This window comes from Lampetra fluviatilis, assembly GCF_964198595.1.
Source record: "Lampetra fluviatilis chromosome 74 unlocalized genomic scaffold, kcLamFluv1.1 SUPER_74_unloc_2, whole genome shotgun sequence".
Lineage (NCBI taxonomy): Eukaryota > Metazoa > Chordata > Hyperoartia > Petromyzontiformes > Petromyzontidae > Lampetra > Lampetra fluviatilis.
The window spans coordinates 97,881-117,050 of record NW_027620434.1 but is presented as its reverse complement, the minus strand read 5'-3'; the positions used below and the strand labels follow the sequence as shown (position 1 = coordinate 117,050).

The following is a 19,170-nucleotide window of genomic DNA, read 5'->3' as shown; positions in this document are numbered from 1 at the left end:
TCATAGAGCCTCATAAAGCGTCAATACCATCACAAGCCACCATCTCTCCAGAACATTCCACAATTTCACCTCTCCATATCACAACACAATCTCCCAACACCATCACTCCATCCCTCCATCATCACGTCATGCCATGAGTTAATGTGCATGTTTGCATCCGTACATAGATGTGCCAGTATGCATTTTTGTTTGTCTATGTGCCCGTCTATGTTTGTGTGCCTGCGAGAATATATTTTGTCCTGAGTGAACATGTCTTAATAGTCATGTGCTTATCTTCGCGTGAACAGAGGAGCATTGGGGAGGTGAAGAACTTCAGCGGAGTGAAGCGTCTCCAGGAGGACAAGCGCCTTGCGAAGGAGAAATGCACAATGGAAGAGAAGCGCCCCAATGAGGTGAAGTGCCTCGCCAAGGTGAAGCACCAAACGGAGCAGAATTGCCTTCGAAACAAAATCCTCAACGACGTCAAACGCGTCATGGAAAAGCGCCTCCTTGAAGAAACGCGCTTCATGGAGGAGAAGCGCCTTCGCGAGGTGAAGCGTCTCAAGGAGAATCATCTGGAGGAAGAGAAGCGCCTCATAGATGTGAAGCAGGTCAAGGAAGAGAAGCGCCTCATGGAGGAGAAGCGGGTGGAAGAAGAGAAGCGCCTTGTCGAGGATCAGCGCCTCATTGAGGTGCAGCGGGTCGAGGAAGAGAAGCGCCTCATGGAGGAGAATCGCCTATTTGAGGTGAAGCGTCTCATAGAGCTGAAGCGTCTCGAGAAGAAGAAGAAGCGTCTTGAGGAGAGGCGCTTTCGCAAGGTGAAGCTCCTCGAGGAGAAACGTCTCATGCAGGAGAAGCGCCTCGTTGAGGTGAAGCGTCAAGAGGAGGAGCACTTGATGGAGGAGAAGCGTCTTGTGGAGCAAAAGCGCCTCGAGGAGGAGGAGGAGCGTCTCGCCAAGATCGAGCGACAATGGCTCCAGACCGATACCACCAGCAGCACCACCACCACTGCCACCGCCACCACCGCTACCACCACCGCCGCCACATACTCCAATCCTGTGTGGGGCCCAATTGCTCAGAGCTTTGGAGAAGAGGGCTTCCAAGAAGATAAAGAAAACTCCGGAGTCGCTGAGCCACGGTAAACCAGTCTGCGTGTGCATCCCCTGTGTGTTTATTTTTGTTATTTATTGCCATGCTTCTCACGCAGCATCAGCCTTACTCGGTCACAAAACTTTTTTTCAGGAGGATCCTGCCAAGTCTGCTCGCATTTTGCAACAAAGTTGCTACTGTTTGCGATCCAAATTGAACGATTTGCATTGCTTGTGTGGGTTCAGTAACAGGGAGAAAGCTGCAGAACCTTCCCAGAACAGGTGGCTGCATAATCCACACGGAGAATGTGGCCAAACGTGGAAATCAAACCCAGGTCAATGTTGCTGTGACGCACAGGTGCTCAAGCCCTGTCGCGCTCTCAAAATTCACAGACACTGGAAACCCCACGTGTACATTCCGCTATTCTGTGGACAGATGTATTTTTCATAACCGAATTCTGGGTTAGACCACGTAACAAAGTGGGCATATCTTCACCATGTAACCCTCCATCCACCGTGAGATTTTCGCTGTCTATCGCCTGTTTCCAGGCCAGCTGCCAAGTCGCCTTGTAATGCACAGCGACAGCTACCACTGAGAGGGGTGTCCAATTTAAAACGCGATGAGATGAGAGATGCGAGAGGCTCATCGCATGCAATGGATGTGTTGAAGCGGCCAAATGGTCGTGCACGCATTCTTCACCGCTTTCAGTTCAGATCTTGCTTCCCGCCTTGGCTATTATTGCTGCTGCATTGACCACACAGATCCACACCCATTCCGTCACAGTGGACGTTCAGGATCTCTATCGATGCCATTTGAAATGCTTAGGGCATTATGTGCAAGGGGTCAATTAGAATATACATATAGAAACATGTCAATCTAGATTTTCATTTTTCGTGACTGCAGGGATCCATACTCTTTGGTTATATCGGTAAATTCACATAGGTATGAAATAAAATAAATTAAATCACGTTTCGATGGCCATGTCGTTATTGCAAGAAAGTTTCTTTCTGTGGTTTCCCACCTGATGATGATTGCTTGTGTTGCAATCGAAACGTGACTTTACCGAAAGAACCAAAAATGTCACTTCAAATTATTCAGCTGAATTTGCACAGCAACGCCACCCACTACTGTGAAACTACAGCAGTCTGTGTGAGACACAGCTGCACCTATCTCAAGGAGATCCTTGCGCCATGAGAATGACAGCACCAATACTAAGCACACTCACTGGCCATGTCGTTATTGCTGTTTCTATTCAGCTCGAATTAATCCGCCACACATTCTACCCACGGACGATGGGAAGATGGCCATGTCTGCCGTAGCAGGAAGGTGGAACGGTGTCGTGTTGTCTCTTCACAGATCTGAGCCAGCTCAGCCCTCTTCCTCACTCGTCCAGGCCTTTGAAGTGAAGACAGAGGTTATGGAGAAGGAGACGAAGGAAGAGGTGAAGGAGATGATGGAGTATGAAGTAGAGACAAAGGAGGAGAAATCGGAGGAAGAGAAGGCAAAGGAGGACGAGATTGTGATGGTGACAATGGAGGAGAACACGGAGGGAGAAGAGAAAGACAATACAGAGATGGAGGACAAGGAGACAACAAAGGATGAACATATGGTCGTGGTGGAGGACATGAAGACGACGGACAAAGGGGAAACAATGGTGGTGGAGGAGGAAGAGAAGACGGTGTCGGAGATGGTGGTGCCAGAAGTTGAGGAGGAGATGAAGGAGGAAGAGATGTTGCTAGCGGAGGAGAAGAAGATGGAGAAGATGGAGGTGGCGCAGGAAGAGGAGGAGGATAAGATGGTGGCGGAGGATGAAGAAGAGGGGATGGAGGAGGATGAGACGGAGGAGAAAACGGAAGAGGTGCAGGTGGAGATGCACGAAAAGAAGAGGAAGCGAGGGGGCCTCGCTCGCATGGCGAGAGCGATCGCCTCACTCCTCCGCCGCGTGCTGCTTTGTGGTGACAGGTCCACCGCCCAGTAGGGGTGGTGGCGGTGGTCGTGCATCGGTGCCAACCGTGACCACTATCACCACACTACCCACCCAGTGATACTCGCTACACACACCACACGGTTCCCCAGAGAGACGGTGCCACTGGGACCACAGCTGGGGAATGAAGCTGAGCAGCAGATGCCAGGACTACAGCGGAGAATGACTGCTGCCAGGAGACCTCACATCACACACACACACGGGACTATGTCATTAGCATAGCCGGCCCCACACTGGGCCCCTTCCATGCTGGTTTTCATCCAGGCAGTCCTCATGGGATGACCTTGCCATGGTTTCCAGGACATGGTCGTATTAGCATTTTATTGTGCTTGAATGTATGTTATGTGCAAATGCACATCATTAATTCTAGATTTGAAGCTTTCGTGACTGCAAGGAATCATCTTCTTAGGTTTTTTCGGTAAAGTCACGTAGAAAGTAAAATAAAATAAAAACAAAAATCACGACGTTTCGGAGGCAACACAAGTCTCCGTCATCAGGTGGGACCGTCACAGCCAGATTAGCTGTATCAAGTGAGGCAATGATTCAAGGGATTACATCTTGAATCATTGCCTCACTTGATACAGCTAATCTGGCTGTGACGGTCCCACCTGATGACGGAGACTTGTGTTGCCTCCGAAACGTCGTGATTTTTGTTTTTTATTTTATTTTACTTTCTACGTGACTTTACCGAAAAAACCTAAGAAGATGCACATCATTAGTCGTAAATGTGAGGGAGGGGTTAAGAGGTGCACGTTTAATCCAGTGTTAACATTTATTTTAGCATCATATTTAAGGACACTGTTGTTGATAAGAATTCGTCTGGACGTGGCACGTGCCTTGTTCTACTCGATCAACCAAATTTAGTACAATGTTGGTCATACAGGAGTGTGATTTCATTCATGAGTAGTATTCACAGAGCCCCTATGACACTAACCTACCTAAAGTTATGGTTAAACAAAGTAATCTTGAGTGACTTAATTCTCAGCTCAGACATGATCATCGCAATCATTTCCAAAGACGTGTGGGGTCCTGCGAGAGCAGGTCCCGACTACAAACAGCTGGGCGGCAGAATCGGAAGTAGCTGCGTTGCCCTCGAAATGTGATGTTGCTGCTGTTGTTGTCGCTGCTGTTGTTGCTGCTGTTGTTGCTTCTGTTGCTGTGATATAGGCAGGGAAGTGGTGTTCCTTGATGGGACGACGCCTTTGATTAAAGCCTCTGATCAAACTCACCCGATTGATGCCCTTGATCGTCGCGTTTGATCAACTCTGATATTGTAGACTCTCACATGTTAAACTCTATCATAGTGAAACATAATATTATAACCTATGAACTACAACCTATCCATTGTAACGCTGTAAAAGAATATTACCTATTGGGTTTCACTCCCTCGTCGAGAAGGCCGCTTTCCTCCTTTTCTAACGTTACATGCCAATTTCTCTGCATTCACTTTAAATCGAGGACAAAGTTTTTCCATTTATTCAAAATAAGCGCACAATTACACACTGAGATGCACTTACATATTCATGCATGAAGCACAATGGGCACATTACTCTTCGGTATGTTAATAGACATGCGGATTGTACCTTCCAAAATTAACAATCGAATGCAAATATCCTGAAAGACAAAGGATTGGATCCTAGGGGGGGAGTTATAAGGCGGCTCAGAAGCAGAGCTCAATGCCATTTCGAGAGGGAACTTGATGAGGTTGGACGCTCGACTCGTCGCTCTGCTGATCGCCCTTCAACCGCGAGATAACGCAGCCTGGCGAGCACAATTGCTGTGTCGATAGTTATGCGACTTTGCGTCGGGAGAGTTCGTGGCGACATCTTCAGACGGGTTTCAGACACCGATATATATCGTGAATCTCCAAGTAAGTATTTTTTTCGCGGATAAACTCTTAAACGTGTTCATCGTCAAATTAGCGGGATTTTTTTGCGTCTCGGTTAGACGCGAGTGTCGTTCTTGTTTTAGCAGTTAACAAAATCCAAAACTCAACGCTAAACATCCTTTCGGCCGAAAGCGTACTTTTGACTCGATAACAAAACTGCTGTTACTACGCTCACATGGAGCAGAGACGCTCTCCACAGCCCAACGCACACGTAGACAAGAAGCCATTCAATTGCTCTGTGTGTGGTAAGTCCTTTTCATGGCCATCACATCTTCAGAGCCACCAGAAAACACACACGGGCGAGAAGCCATTCCTGTGTGTGGGAAGACATTTGCAGACTCATCAACTCTTAAAAGTCATCAGAGAACACACACGGGCGAGAAGCCATTCCTGTGCCCTGTGTGTGGGAAGGCATTTGCACAGTCATCAACTCTTCAAACTCACCAGAGAACACACACGGGTGAGAAGCCATTCCTGTGCCATGTGTGTGGGAAGGCATTTACACAGGCATCAAATCTTCAAACTCACCAGATAACACACACGGGCGAGAAGCCATTCCTGTGCCCTGTGTGTGGGAAGACATTTGCAGACTCATCAACTCTTAAAAGTCATCAGAGAACACACACAGGCGAGAAGCCATTCGTCAACTCTTAACAGGCATCAGAAGGTCCACAATGATAGGAAACTGAAATCAAAAGCTGACATTCAAGGTGCTGCAATGAGTCCCATGCAGTTGGATCCTGAGAGATGGCTGGATGTAATGGAGTGGCTCGAGAGTCAACCAGAGAGCTCGGGGTGACTGAAAAAATATTACGTCATGTGGTTATACCTATTAAGCCGTATCGAGTACTTTTGTGTGTAATTTTAGTTTAACAGTTTCTGTGAGAGTTTAATGACGTGCACAGTGGTGGTTTGTAATGTTATCGGATTACTTGCCGAAGTGGTGTGATGAGCACTGGTTGTGAGAGGGTTCAATTGTAGTCGTTAAGTGTTCCTGTTGAGCTATAGTTGGAATGCGTCTGGAGGTATATCTTTACTCAACATTTTAAAGTTTTTTTCAAGTATATAGCTTTTTTTGGTTGGTATTAATCGACTTGACTTGGCCTTGACTTCAACATAGACGCACAGTGAACCAATGTGGTGAACTAATAAGGAAATCATGGGGAATGATACTTTAACGCTTTGGTATTCCTGGAACGGAAATGGCTTGCATTATACTAGAAATGTGTGAACAAAGGACATAATAAATATTCCCTTCGAGTTTTGACGTAAAAATGATTGCAGATGAATAAAAACGTATTTTTAACAAATATTTGTCCGTTCTTTATTTTATAATGTTCCTAGCAAAAACATGTTAAGCGAGTTTCAGTTGGAGGATCTCCGTCACACAAGTGTGCCCTTAACCGGCAGCATCTTGGCTGTCTACCCGATTAACACGTGTTCCTTGAGGGTAAAGGTCCCCGTAGTTAATCGTTTCTCAACGTACCAGTCCTTAATCTCGAAGTGTGCCGGGGATAAACTGTACTCTATAACATGTAAACTGTAACACTATAAACGATAATACTAAACATAAAATGACTATAAACTAGTGTTTTAATTTAGAACGATATGAACGGAGGTAAGGTATTAGAATCTCCATTATAAGCAGTAGAATCACAGTGTGGTCTCATTAGAATAGCACTTTGCTCATGTATGTATAGTGTACGTGCAAGGATCGGATTAAAATCATTACAATTACACTACGGTCGTTATAGAATCACGATTTTCACTGCTGGATGAATGTTACATCTCAATGGTATCGAAGAACAATAGACAGTTTTATATTCATAAATTAACGCATAAACACATTAAAAGCTCATGAGCTTATGAATCGTTACAATTATTATAACAATCACAAATTGTAACAAAGCGAAATTCCCACTAAGCAAAATATCACGCTCACGTGGCGAATTCTTTAACAAACTGCAACACTAAAGTGGCAGAACTCAACAAGAAATGCGCACGACAAAGCTAACAACAGCAATGGACAAATCCTAAAAACAGACCACACGCACGTTAGTAGCTGTTAGAAGAAGACAACACCTAGCACCTTCAACTTTACACATTAAACAGCCCCAAAGATCCAACTCGAAAATTAGGCGGTATATGACACCATTTGAACTTCCTACTTTCGTTCTCGATTAATGAAGATATTCTTGGAAAATATTATCGCTTTCGCTTGTGTTGTACCTCCTAATTATGGCCTCAGGTTCAAAAAACCAAAAAAATAAATGCGAATTCCTCCCTTATTCCAAGCTACACAATTCAGGGTTGTGGACCGCTTTGAATGCTTCAATTTAATCACAGTAAATGCTTCAGACCACATCAGGACACTCAACCTAGAGCATATTTGAAGCAACGTGATGAGATGGCTAAGAACGTCAAGTTCATTCTAGTGTTAACGATATTTTAGCAATATAGGTAAGTACACTATATGTACTAAGAATTCGTCAACATAGCAGGTGTCTTGTTCTCTGTAATCAACCAAAATTGTGACACATTCTATCATAAATGATAGATAATTCTTCAGTAGTAGTCGCTAATCTCCGTCACACAAGTCTGCCCTTAACCAGCAGTATCTTGGCTGTCTCCCCATAAACATGTTCCTAGAGGCGAATGGCCCCGTTATAAATCGTTTCGCAGCATTCTGGTCCCTAATCCCGAAGTATACTGGATATCACCTGTACTCTATAACATGTCAACTGTAACATTATAAACGATAGCACTAAACATTAAACTACTATAAACTGGTTTAATAATTTATTACACCATTAACGGAGGTACGGTATTAAAATCTCATTAGAAGTATTTGAATAGCACTCTGCTCATAAATATGTATAGTGTATGTTCAATCGAACAGGTTTTTGGGGTTAAATTGCGTAAGTAAAAAATATATTTTGTTAAACCCGCCTCAACCCGACACATGAAAATAGTAAGGATTGTCACTAAAACAGAACATGACAATTCGTTACTAAAGCATGTCTATTCCGGTCACTATTCTTCAATTAGGATTACCGTTGGCACGGCTATTTTAGTACACACAATCGACAGGAAGTACAAGGTCAATGGGTTCACTTAATTCGCATGCCTAATGTACGTTGATTACCATATACATTACCCAAACGGCAATGGGTACCCAGAGCCATATATATATATGTATCCATTAACACCGCCCCTCCCCCACTTCGCGCAAGAAGAGCACACACGTTTTGTCATCACATCTACCTCTCTATTTACGGAACGAAACAGGAGGACGTCTCCACAAAACTGGCCGTCGCCCAATGAAGATTGTTGTAATTACTGGCGAAACGTCGTACTCAGATTGTATATGTTGTGGCTTGGCTCTCAAACACACCATTGTGCTGGACGTGACAACCCTTACTTATTAGGTGTGTTGGGTGGTGGCGGGTTTAACGACGCATTTTCATATTTAGGCAATTTATGGATACGGTATTCACATCTCATTAGAAGTATTATATTCGCACTTTGCTCATATGTATGTAAAGTGTTCGTTCAATCGAACCGGGGATCGGATATGCGAATTGTGGGAGGTGCAGGGTAAGAATCGCATTAAAATTCCTAGAATAACAATAGTATTAGCATTTTACTGTGCTTGAATGTATGTTATGTGCAAATGCAATCATTTGTCGTAAATGCGAGGCAGTTGTTAAGAGGTGCACGTTGAATCCAGTGTTAACGTTAATTTTAGCATTATATTTAAGGACACTATTGTGTATAATCATTCGCCTGGACATGGCACGTGCCTGGTTCTACTCGATCAACCAAAATTAGTACAATGTCGGTCATAAAGGAGTGCGAGTTCATTAATGAGTAGTATTCGCCTAGCCCCTATGACACTAACCCACACACAGTTATGGTGAGACAAAGTAAACTTTATTCGCTCAAACCTCAGCTCAGACATGATCATAGCAATCATTTACAAAGACGTGTGGGGTCCTGCCGGGCAGCAGAAAAATCAGAATCAGAAGTAGCTGCATTGCCCTCGAAATGTGATGTTGCTGCTGTTGTCGTTGCTGATATCGTTGTTGCTGCTGTAGTTGCTTTATTTGCTGTTATATACGCAGGGATGTGGTGTTCCGTGATGGGATAATGCCTTTGATCAAAAACTATGATCAATCGCACCCGATTGACGCCCTTGATCGGCGCATTTGATCAACTCAGACATTGTAAACTCTCACATGTTAAACTCAAACATATAATATTATATATCATGCTCTCATGCCCTTTGGATTGCACCCGTTGGGTTGCACTTCCTCGTCGAGGAGGCCGCTCTCCTCCTTTTCTACGGTTACATGCTTATTTCTTACATTAACATCATGCTAATCTCTCACACTGTGGTCGTACGTATGATAAGTGAATATGCGAACCAGGGGTAGGATGTGCAGGATTAGAATCGAATTACAATTATTCGAATCCCGCTAGTCGTATTAGAATCACACTGTCCACTGAATGTGTCGAATCAATGTAATTTTTTTTAAACTAGAATGTCGTTGTCTATGTGGGGAGATGGAGCGCAGTGGATCGTATCGTATAAGCTGCTTTTCGGAATCCGTGTGATCACCCAGTCACATCGCCGAACTCCAGTCAAAGCGCCTTACCCAAACTACATCTCCCAAACAAGGCAGCCTTCCCGCAGCTGTGTATTGTGTTTATGGGATAACAGAGGTGTGTATTATCCCATACGCCTTGCCCAAAACGACTGATTGTCCGCTTAACACCCTAGCCCATAAACCACTATTGGTGACAGTGTTGTTTGAGAGCAGCTATTAAAGTCGCTGCGGCAAACGAGGTGGTGGCTGGCAAAACCATGCCTCGCTGTTTGTCTCCGGAGTGCTGCATTCACTTTAATCCCATTTATTCAAAATAAGCGCACAATTACACACTGAGATGCACTTACATATTCATGCATGCAGCACAATGGACACATTACCCTTCGGTATGTTAATAGACATGCGGATTGTGCCTTCCAAAATTAACAATCGAATGTAAATATCCTGAAAGACAAAGGATTGGATTCTTGGGGGGGGAGTTATAAGTCGGCTCAGAAGCAGAGCTCAATGCCATTTCGAGAAGAAACTTGATGAGGTTGGACGCTCTGCTGATCGCCCTTCAACCGCGAGACAACGCAGCCTGGCGAGCACAATTGCTGTGACGACAGTTAGGCGACTTTGCGTCGGAGAGTTCGTGGCGACATCTTCAGACGGGTTTCAGACATCGATATACCGTCAATTTCCAAGTAAGTGTCTATTTTCGCGGATAAACTCTTAAACGTGTTCGTCGTCAAATTTAGGGGATTTGTTTGCGTCTCGGTTAGACGCGAGTGTCGTTCTTGTTTTAGCAGTTAACAAAATCCAAAACTCAACGCTAAACATCCTTGCGACCGATAGCGTACTTTTGACTCGATAACACCGCTGCTGTTACTACGCTCACATGGAGCAGATACGCTCTCCACAGCCCCACGCACACGGAGGCAAGAAGCCATTCAATTGCTCTGTGTGTGAGAAGACATTTTCATGGCCATCACATCTTCAGAGACACCAGAGAACACACACGGGCGAGAAGCCGTTCCTGTGCCCTGTGTGTGGGAAGACATTTGCACACTCGTCACATCTTCAGAGTCACCAGAGAACACACACGGGCGAGAAGCCATTCCTGTGCCCTGTGTGTGGGAAGGCATTTGCACGGTCGTCAACTCTTCAAAACCATCAGAGAACACACACTGGTGAGAAGCCATTCCCGTGCTCTGTGTGTGGGAAGGCATTTGCACGGTCATCAACCATGAACAAGCATCAGAAGGTCCACAATGATAGGAAACTGAAATCAAAACCTGAAATTCAAGGTGCTGCAATGAGTCCTGAAGAAGTTTCCACCTTCGATCCCATGCAGTTGGATCCCGAGAGATGGCTGGATGTAATGGAGTGGCTCGATGATCAAACCGAGAGCTCGGGGTGACTGAAATATAATGTTGCATGCGGTTATACCTATTAAGCTGTCTTGAGTACTTTTGTGTTTAATTTTGACCATTTTAGTTTTATAGTTTTTTTGAGAGTTTAATGACGTGTACAGTGGTGGTTTGTAATGTTATCGGATTACTTGCTGAAGTGGTGTGATGAGTACTGGTTGTGAGATGGTTCAATTGTAGTCGTTAAGTGTTCCTGTTGAGCTAAAGTTGGAATGCGTCTGTAGTTAGATCTTTACTCAACATTTTAAAAGGTATTTTTTTCAAGTATAAAGTTTTTTTTGGTTGGTAATAATCGACTTTAGATAGTCGATTTCAGGATGTACATTGATGACGCGTTCGTTGGATATATGGCCTTGACTTCAACATAGACGCACAGGTGAACAAACGTGATGAACTAATAAGGAAATAATGGGGAATGATACTTTAACGCTTTGGTATTCCTGGAACGGAAATGGTTTGCATGGTACTGGAAATGTGTGAACATAGGACATAATAAATATTCCCTTCGAGTTTTGACGTAAAAATGATTGCAGATGAATAAAAACGTATTTTTAACAAATGTTTGTCCGGTCTTTATTTTATAATGTTCCTAGCAAAAACATGTTCAGAGAATTTCAGGTGGAGGATCTCCGTCACACAAGTGTGCCCTTAACCGGCAGCATCTTGGCTGTCTACCCGATTAACACGTGCTCCTTGAGGGGAAAGGTCCCCGTAGTTAATCGTTCATCAACGTACCAGTCCCTAATCCCGAAGTATGTCTTGGGATAAACTGTACTTTATAACATGTAAACTGTAATACTATAAACGATAACACAAAACATTAAACGATTATAAACTAGTGTTTTCATTTATAACCATATAAACGGAGGTAAGGTATTATAATATCATTAGAAGCATTAGAATCACAGCGTGGTCGTATAAGAATCGCTAATATGTTTGTATAGTGTACGTGCAATGATCGGATAAAAATCATTACAATTACAACATGGTTATATTACAATCACGATTTTCACTGCTAGATGTAATCGAATAACAAAAGACGGAATATATTTATATAAATACACGCACAAACTCATTATAAACTCATCAGATTATGAATGGTGACAATTATTAAAACAATCACAAATTGTGACAGAGAAATTCCCACAAGCAAAACACCACGCTCACGTGACGAATTCTTAAACAAACTGCAACACTCAAGTGACAAAATTCAACAAAAAAAGGCCGCAATTAAAAGAAAAACATCAATGGACAAATCCAAAAAACAGTCAATACATAGACGTTAGTAGCTGTTAGAAGAAGACAACACCTAGCACCTTCAACTAAACACATTATACAGCCCCAAACAGCCAACTCGTAAATGGGGCGGTATATGACAGCCTTCGCTGCTGTCGACGGGGCCTAGCAGCGAGTGTTTAACTCCATTGTTTCAGAATCCGTGTCATCACCCGGTCACAGCGCGTTAGCCAAACTACGTCTCCCGAACAAGGCAGCCTTCCCTATGCTGTGCATTATAGCAATATATTTACGGACGCACTTGAAGATAACAATTCGTCTAGAAAAGGCAGGCTACTTGTTCTACCAACATGATTTCAATTTATATCCGAAATTAGTTTGGCTTCATTCATGAGTAGTATTCACTAAGCCCCGATTGCACTAACCTACATCCAGTTATGATTAAACAAAGTAAACGCTCATCCCAGCTCAAACATGATTATAGCAATTATTTCCAAATCCGTGTCGGGTCCCACGAGAACAGGGCACTTCAACAAACTCTCAAATTGTAAACTCACATTGCATACTCTAACATTATAAACTCTAACAATATAACCTTTAAACTATGAGCTATACATTGTAACGCTTTAAAATAACACTACAAACTAGTATAGTAAACTAAAATGTTGTGAACTCTAACAATATTAGCTATGAGCGATATATTATAACGCTATAAAATAACATCATAAATTTTGTTAAAGATTAGAACACCGAACATTGAAGTGTGATATTCGAATTCGAATTCTAGCCTCACACTGTGATCCTCTAAGAATCACACTTTGCTCGTCAGTATGTAACATGTCTGTATGTAATATGCATGAATGTAATATGTCTGTATGTAATATGTATGCATGTAAAATGTATGTATGTAATATGGACGTGCGAACCAATGGTGGAATATGTGAAACATGAAGGTGCATGATCAGGTTGGGATTAACATTTTTATTAACACTTTGGTGGTATTAGGATCAAGCTGTCCACTGCTGGATGAATGTTCCATCTCAATGGCATCAAATAGCAATATTCAGTATGAATATGTAAAATAATCGCACAAACCCAATATTAGCCCGTGAAATAATGAATCGTTACAATTGTAATGACTCCGGACTCAGACTGCAGAGGGTTCTTTTATTTAATCTTAATTTGGAGCTTTCGTGACTGCAGGAATTACTCTTTGGTTCTTTCGGTAGCCTTTAACGCGGTTTCAGACCCCAGGCGTCACGATATGGCAACGACGACGAGACAGCAACCAGCCAACACAGCCCCAAACCTCGTTCCTCCTCCTCTCTTATTCTCGGCGTGAACCTCCGCCCACACTTGGTCTCGCATTCCCTTCTCGAACTCTCTCTATCTTGTTGTCACCACTTGTCCCTTAGTTGATGCACTGTCTTTACATCACCCACCTCTATGACCTCTACCTGACCCCGCCATGGGCGAAGCAACTTGGGGGATTTTCCCGGTGGCACCTGTAGGCAATACAACCATGCCCTGTCCCCCACTGCCCATGGAAGCACGTGTTCCCGCCGCCCGAGTTCTTTTCATTAGTGGATTGCGCTCTGGTGGTTAAAGGTCCTCGTTATGAATCGTTTCGCAACGTTCAGGTCCAGAATACCGAAGTATACCGGGAATCACCTGTACTTAAAAACATGCAAATTGATAACACTATAAACAATAACACTAAACATTGAACGGCATCAAAATTATCAACTGGTTTTATAATTTATAGCACCATAAACGGAGGTACGGTATTTAAATCTCATTAGAAGTATTACAATCGCACTCTACAGATATGTATGTAAATGATCTGTTCAATCGAACCGGGGGTCGGATATGTGAACTGTGGAGGGTAAATGGCAAGAATCGCATTCAAATTTTAGGATAACAATATGGTCGTATTAGCATTTTACTGTGCGTGAATGTATGTTATGTGCAAATGCAAACCGTTAGTCGTAAATGCGAGGGAGGGGTTAAGAGGTGCACGTTTAATCCAGTGTTAACATTTATTTTAGCATCATATTTAAGGACACTGTTGTTGATAATAATTCGTCTGGACATGGCACATGCCTTGTTCTACTCGATCAACCAAAATTAGTACAATGTGGGTCATACAGGAGTGTGATTTCATTCATGAGTAGTATTCACAGAGCCCCGATGACACTAACCTACCTAAAGTTATGGTTAAACAAAGTAATCTTGAGTTACTTAATTCTCAGCTCAGACATGATCATCGCAATAATTTCCAAAGACGTGTGTGGTCCTGCGAGAGCAGGTCCTGACTCCAAACAGCTGGGCAGCATAATCGGAAGTAGCTGCGTCGCCCTCGAAATGTGAGGTTGCTGCTGTTGTTGCTGCTGTAGTTGCTTCTGTTGCTGTAATAAACGCAGGGATGTGGTGTTCCGTGATGGGATGACGCCTTTGATTAAAGCCTTTGATCAAACTCACCCGATTGACGCCCTTGATCGTCGCATTTGATCAACTCTGATATTGTATACTCTCACATGTTAAGCTCTATCATAGTGAAACATAATATTATAACCTATGAACTACAACCTATCCATTGTAACGCTGTAAAAGAATATTACCCATTGGGTTTCACTCCCTCGTCGAGAAGGCCGCTCTCTTCCTTTTCTAAAGTTACATGCTCATTTCTCTGCATTCACTTTAATTCAAAATAAGCGCACAATTACACACTGAGATGCACTTACATATTCATGCATGACGCACAATGGGCACATTACTCTTCGGTATGTTAATAGACATGCGGATTGTACCTTCCAAAATTAACAATCGAATGCAAATACCCTGAAAGACAAAGGATTGGATCCTAGGTGGGGAGTTATAAGGCGGCTCAGAAGCAGAGCTCAATGCCATTTCTAGAGGGAACTTGATGAGGTTGGACGCTCGACTCGTCGCTCTGCTGATCGCCCTTCAACCGCGAGACAACGCAGCCTGGCGAGCACAATTGCTGTGTCGACAGTTAGGCGACTTTGCGTCGGGAGAGTTCGTGGCGACATCTTCAGACGGGTTCCAGACATCGATATACCTTGAATCTCCAAGTAAGTGTCTATTTTCGCGGAACGTGTTCGTTGTCAAATTAGCGGGATTTTTTTGCGTCTCGCTTAGACGCGAGTGTCGTTCTTGTTTTAGCAGTTAACGAAATCTAAAACTCAACGCTAAACATCCTTGCGGCCGATAGCGTACTACGCTCACATGGAGCAGAGACGCTCTCCACAGCCCCACGCACACGGAGGCAAGAAGCAATTCAATTGCTCTGTGTGTGGGAAGTCCTTTTCATGGCCATCACATCTTCAGAGACACCAGATAACACACACGGGCGAGAAGCCGTTCCTGTGCTCTGTGTGTGGGAAGGCATTTGCACAGTCATCAACTCTTCATAGTCATCGGAAAACACACACTGGTGAGAAGCCATTCCGGTGCCCTGTGTGTGGGAAGACATTTGCACACTCATCACATCTTCAGAAGCACCAGAGAACACACACGGGCGTGAAGCCATTTTTGTGCTCTGTGTGTGGGAAGGCATTTTCACAGTCGTCAAATCTTAACAGGCATCAGAAGGTCCACAATGATAGAAAACTGAAATCAAAAGCTGAAATTCAAGGTGCTGCAATGAGTCCTGACGAAGTTTCCACCTTCGATCCCATGCAGTTGGATCCCGAGAGATGGCTGGATGTAATGGAGTGGCTCGAGAGTCAACCAGAGAGCTCGGGGTGACTGAAAAAATATTATGTAATGTGGTTATACCTATTAAGCCGTATCGAGTACTTTTGTGTGTAATTTTGACCATTTTAGTTTTACAGTTTTTATGAGAGTTTAATGACGTGCCGAGTGGTGGTTTGTAATGTTATCGGATTACTTGCCGAAGTGGTGTGATGAGCACTGGTTGTGAGAGGGTTCAATTGTAGTCGTTAAGTGTTCCTGTTGAGCTAAAGTTGGAATGCGTCTGGAAGTATATCTTTACTCAACATTTTAAAGTTTTTTTCAAGTATATAGCTTTTTTTGGTTGGTATTAATCGACTTTAGATATACGATTTATGGATGTACATTGATGACGCGTTCGTTGGATATATGGCCTTGACTTCAACATAGACGCACAGTGAACCAATGTGGTGAACTAATAAGGAAATCATGGGGAATGATACTTTAACGCTTTGGTATTCCTGGAACGGAAATGGTTTGCATTGTACTGGAAATGTGTGAACATAGGACATAATAAATATTCCCTTCGAGTTTTGAAGTTAAAATGATTGCAGATGAATAAAAACGTATTTTTAACAAATGTTTGTCCGTTCTTTATTTTATAATGTTCCTGGCAAAAACATGTTAAGCGAGTTTCAGGTGGAGGATCTCCGTCACACAAGTGTGCCCTTAACCGGCAGCATCTTTGCTGTCTACCCGATTAACACGTGTTTCTTGAGGGGAAAGGTCCCGTAGTTAATCGTTTCTCAACGTACCAGTCCTTAATCCCGAATTGTGCCGGGGATAAACTGTACTCTATAACATGTAAACTGTAACACTATAAACGATAATACTAAACATAAAACGACTATAACTAGTGTTTTAATTTAGAACGATATGAACGGAGGTAAGGTATTAGAATCTCATTATAAGCAGTAGAATCACAGTGTTGTCTTATTAGAATAGCACTTTGCTCATATGTATGTATAGTGTACGTGCAAGGATCGGATTAAAATCATTACAATTACACTACGGTCGTTATAGAATCACGATTTTCACTGCTGGATGAATGTTACATCTCAATGGTATCGAAGAACAATAGACAGTTTTCTATTCATAAATAAACGCATAAACACATTATAAGCTCATGAGCTTATGAATCGTTACAATTATTATAACAATCACAAATTGTAACAAAGCGAAATTCCCACTAAGCAAAACATCACGCTCACGTGGCGGATTATTTATCAAACTGCAACACTAAAGTGGCAGAACTCAACAAGAAATGCGCACGACAACAAGTTCAACAACAATGGACAAATCCTAAAAACAGACCACACGCACGTTAGTAGCTGTTAGAAGAAGACAACACCTAGCACCTTCAACTTTACACATTATACAGCCCCAAAGATCCAACTCGAATTCCTCCATTATTCCAAGCTGCACAATTCAGGGTTGTGGACCGCTTTGAATGCTTCAATGTAATCACAGTAAATGCTTCAGACCACATCAGGACACTCAACCTAGAGCATATTTGAAGCAACGTGATGGGATGGCTAAGAGTTTATTCTAGTGTTAACGATATTTTAGCAATATAGGTAAGTACACTATATGTACTAAGAATTCGTCAACAAAGCAGGTGTCTTGTTCTCCGTAATGAACCAAAATTACGACAAATCTTGTCATAAATGAGTGTGAGCTAATTATTCGGTAGTATTCGCTAATCACCGTCACACAAGTCTGCCCTTAACGAGCAGCATCTTGGATGTCTCCCCATTAACATGTTCCTAGACGCGAATGGTGCCCGTTATAAATCGTTTCGCAGCATTCTGGTCCCTAATCCCGAAGTATACTGGAGATCACCTGTACTCTATAACATGTCAACTGTAACATTATAAACGATAGCACTAAACATTAAACTACTATAAACTGGTTTAATAATTTATTACACCATTAACGGAGGTACGGTATTAAAATCTCATTAGAAGTATTTGAATTGCACTCTGCTCATAAATATGTATAGTGTATGTTCAATCGAACAGGTTTTTGGGGTTAAATTGCGCAAGGAAAAATATATTTTGTTAAACCCGCCAAATGAAAATAGTAAGGATTGTCACTAAAACAGAACATGACAATTCGTTACTAAAGCATGTCTATTCCGGTCACTATTCTTCAATAGGGATTACCGTTGGCAGGCTATTTTAGTACTCACAATCGACAGGAAGCACAAGGACAATGGGTTCACTTAATTCGCATGCCTAATGTACGTTGATTACCATATAAATTACCCAAACGGCAATGGATACCCATCGCCATATATGTATATATGTATCCATTAACACCCCCCTCCCCCACTTCGCGCAAGAAGAGCACACACGTTTTGTCATCACATCTACCTCTCTATTTACGGAACAAAACAGGAGCACTTCTCCACAAAACTGGCCGTCGCCTAATGAAGATTGTTGTAATTACTGGCGAAAAGTCGTACTCAGATTGTAAATGTTGTGGCTTGGCTCTCCAACACACCATTGTGCTGGACTAGCAACGAATTAGCCTGTCCTGTTTACGTGACAAACCTTACTAATTGGGTGTGTGGGTGGTGGCGGGTTTAACGACACATTTTCATATTTAGGCGATTCGTGGATACGATATTCGAATCTCATTAAAAGTATTATAATGGAAATCTGCTCATATAAAAGAAAGTTTACGTTCAATAGACCCGGGGGTTGGATATGCTAACTGTGGGGGTGCAGGGTTAGAATCGAATTCAAATTCCTAGAATAACAATACTGTCGTATTAGCATTTTACTGTGCTTGACTGTATGTTTTGTGTAAATGCAAATTGTTAGTCGTAAATGCGAGGCAGGGGTTAAGAGGTACATGTTTAATCCAGAGTTAACGTTTATTTTAGCATCATATTTAAGGACAATATTAGTAATAAAAATTCGTCTGGACATGGCACGTGCCTTGTTCGTCTCGATCAACCAAAATTAGTAGAATGTCGGTCATAAAGGAGTGCGAGTTATTTCATGAGTAGTATTCGCTGAGCCCCCATGCAGATACTAACCTACACACAGTTATGGTTAGACAAAGTAAAGTTTAGTCACTTAATTTTCAGCTCAGACACGATCATCGCATTCATTTCCAAAGACGTGTGGGGTCCCGCAAGAGCAGGACCTGGCTACAAATAGTCGAGCAGCAGAAACAGCAGAATCAGAAGTAGTTGCGTCGCCCTCG

The 19,170-nt window shown here is 42.8% G+C and overlaps 1 protein-coding gene across 1 annotated transcript in view; it reads left to right on the top strand.

Moving 5' to 3' along the window:
- Positions 1-10,430: 10,430 nt before the first annotated feature.
- Positions 10,431-19,170, top strand: part of LOC144953877 (uncharacterized) — a 33,830-nt gene continuing 25,090 nt past the window's right edge. The window contains exons 1-2 of the mRNA XM_078884527.1: positions 10,431-10,757; positions 15,523-15,803. Coding sequence (XP_078740653.1) covers positions 10,431-10,757; positions 15,523-15,803 — 608 coding nt within the window. The remainder of the gene's footprint in view (positions 10,758-15,522; positions 15,804-19,170) is intronic.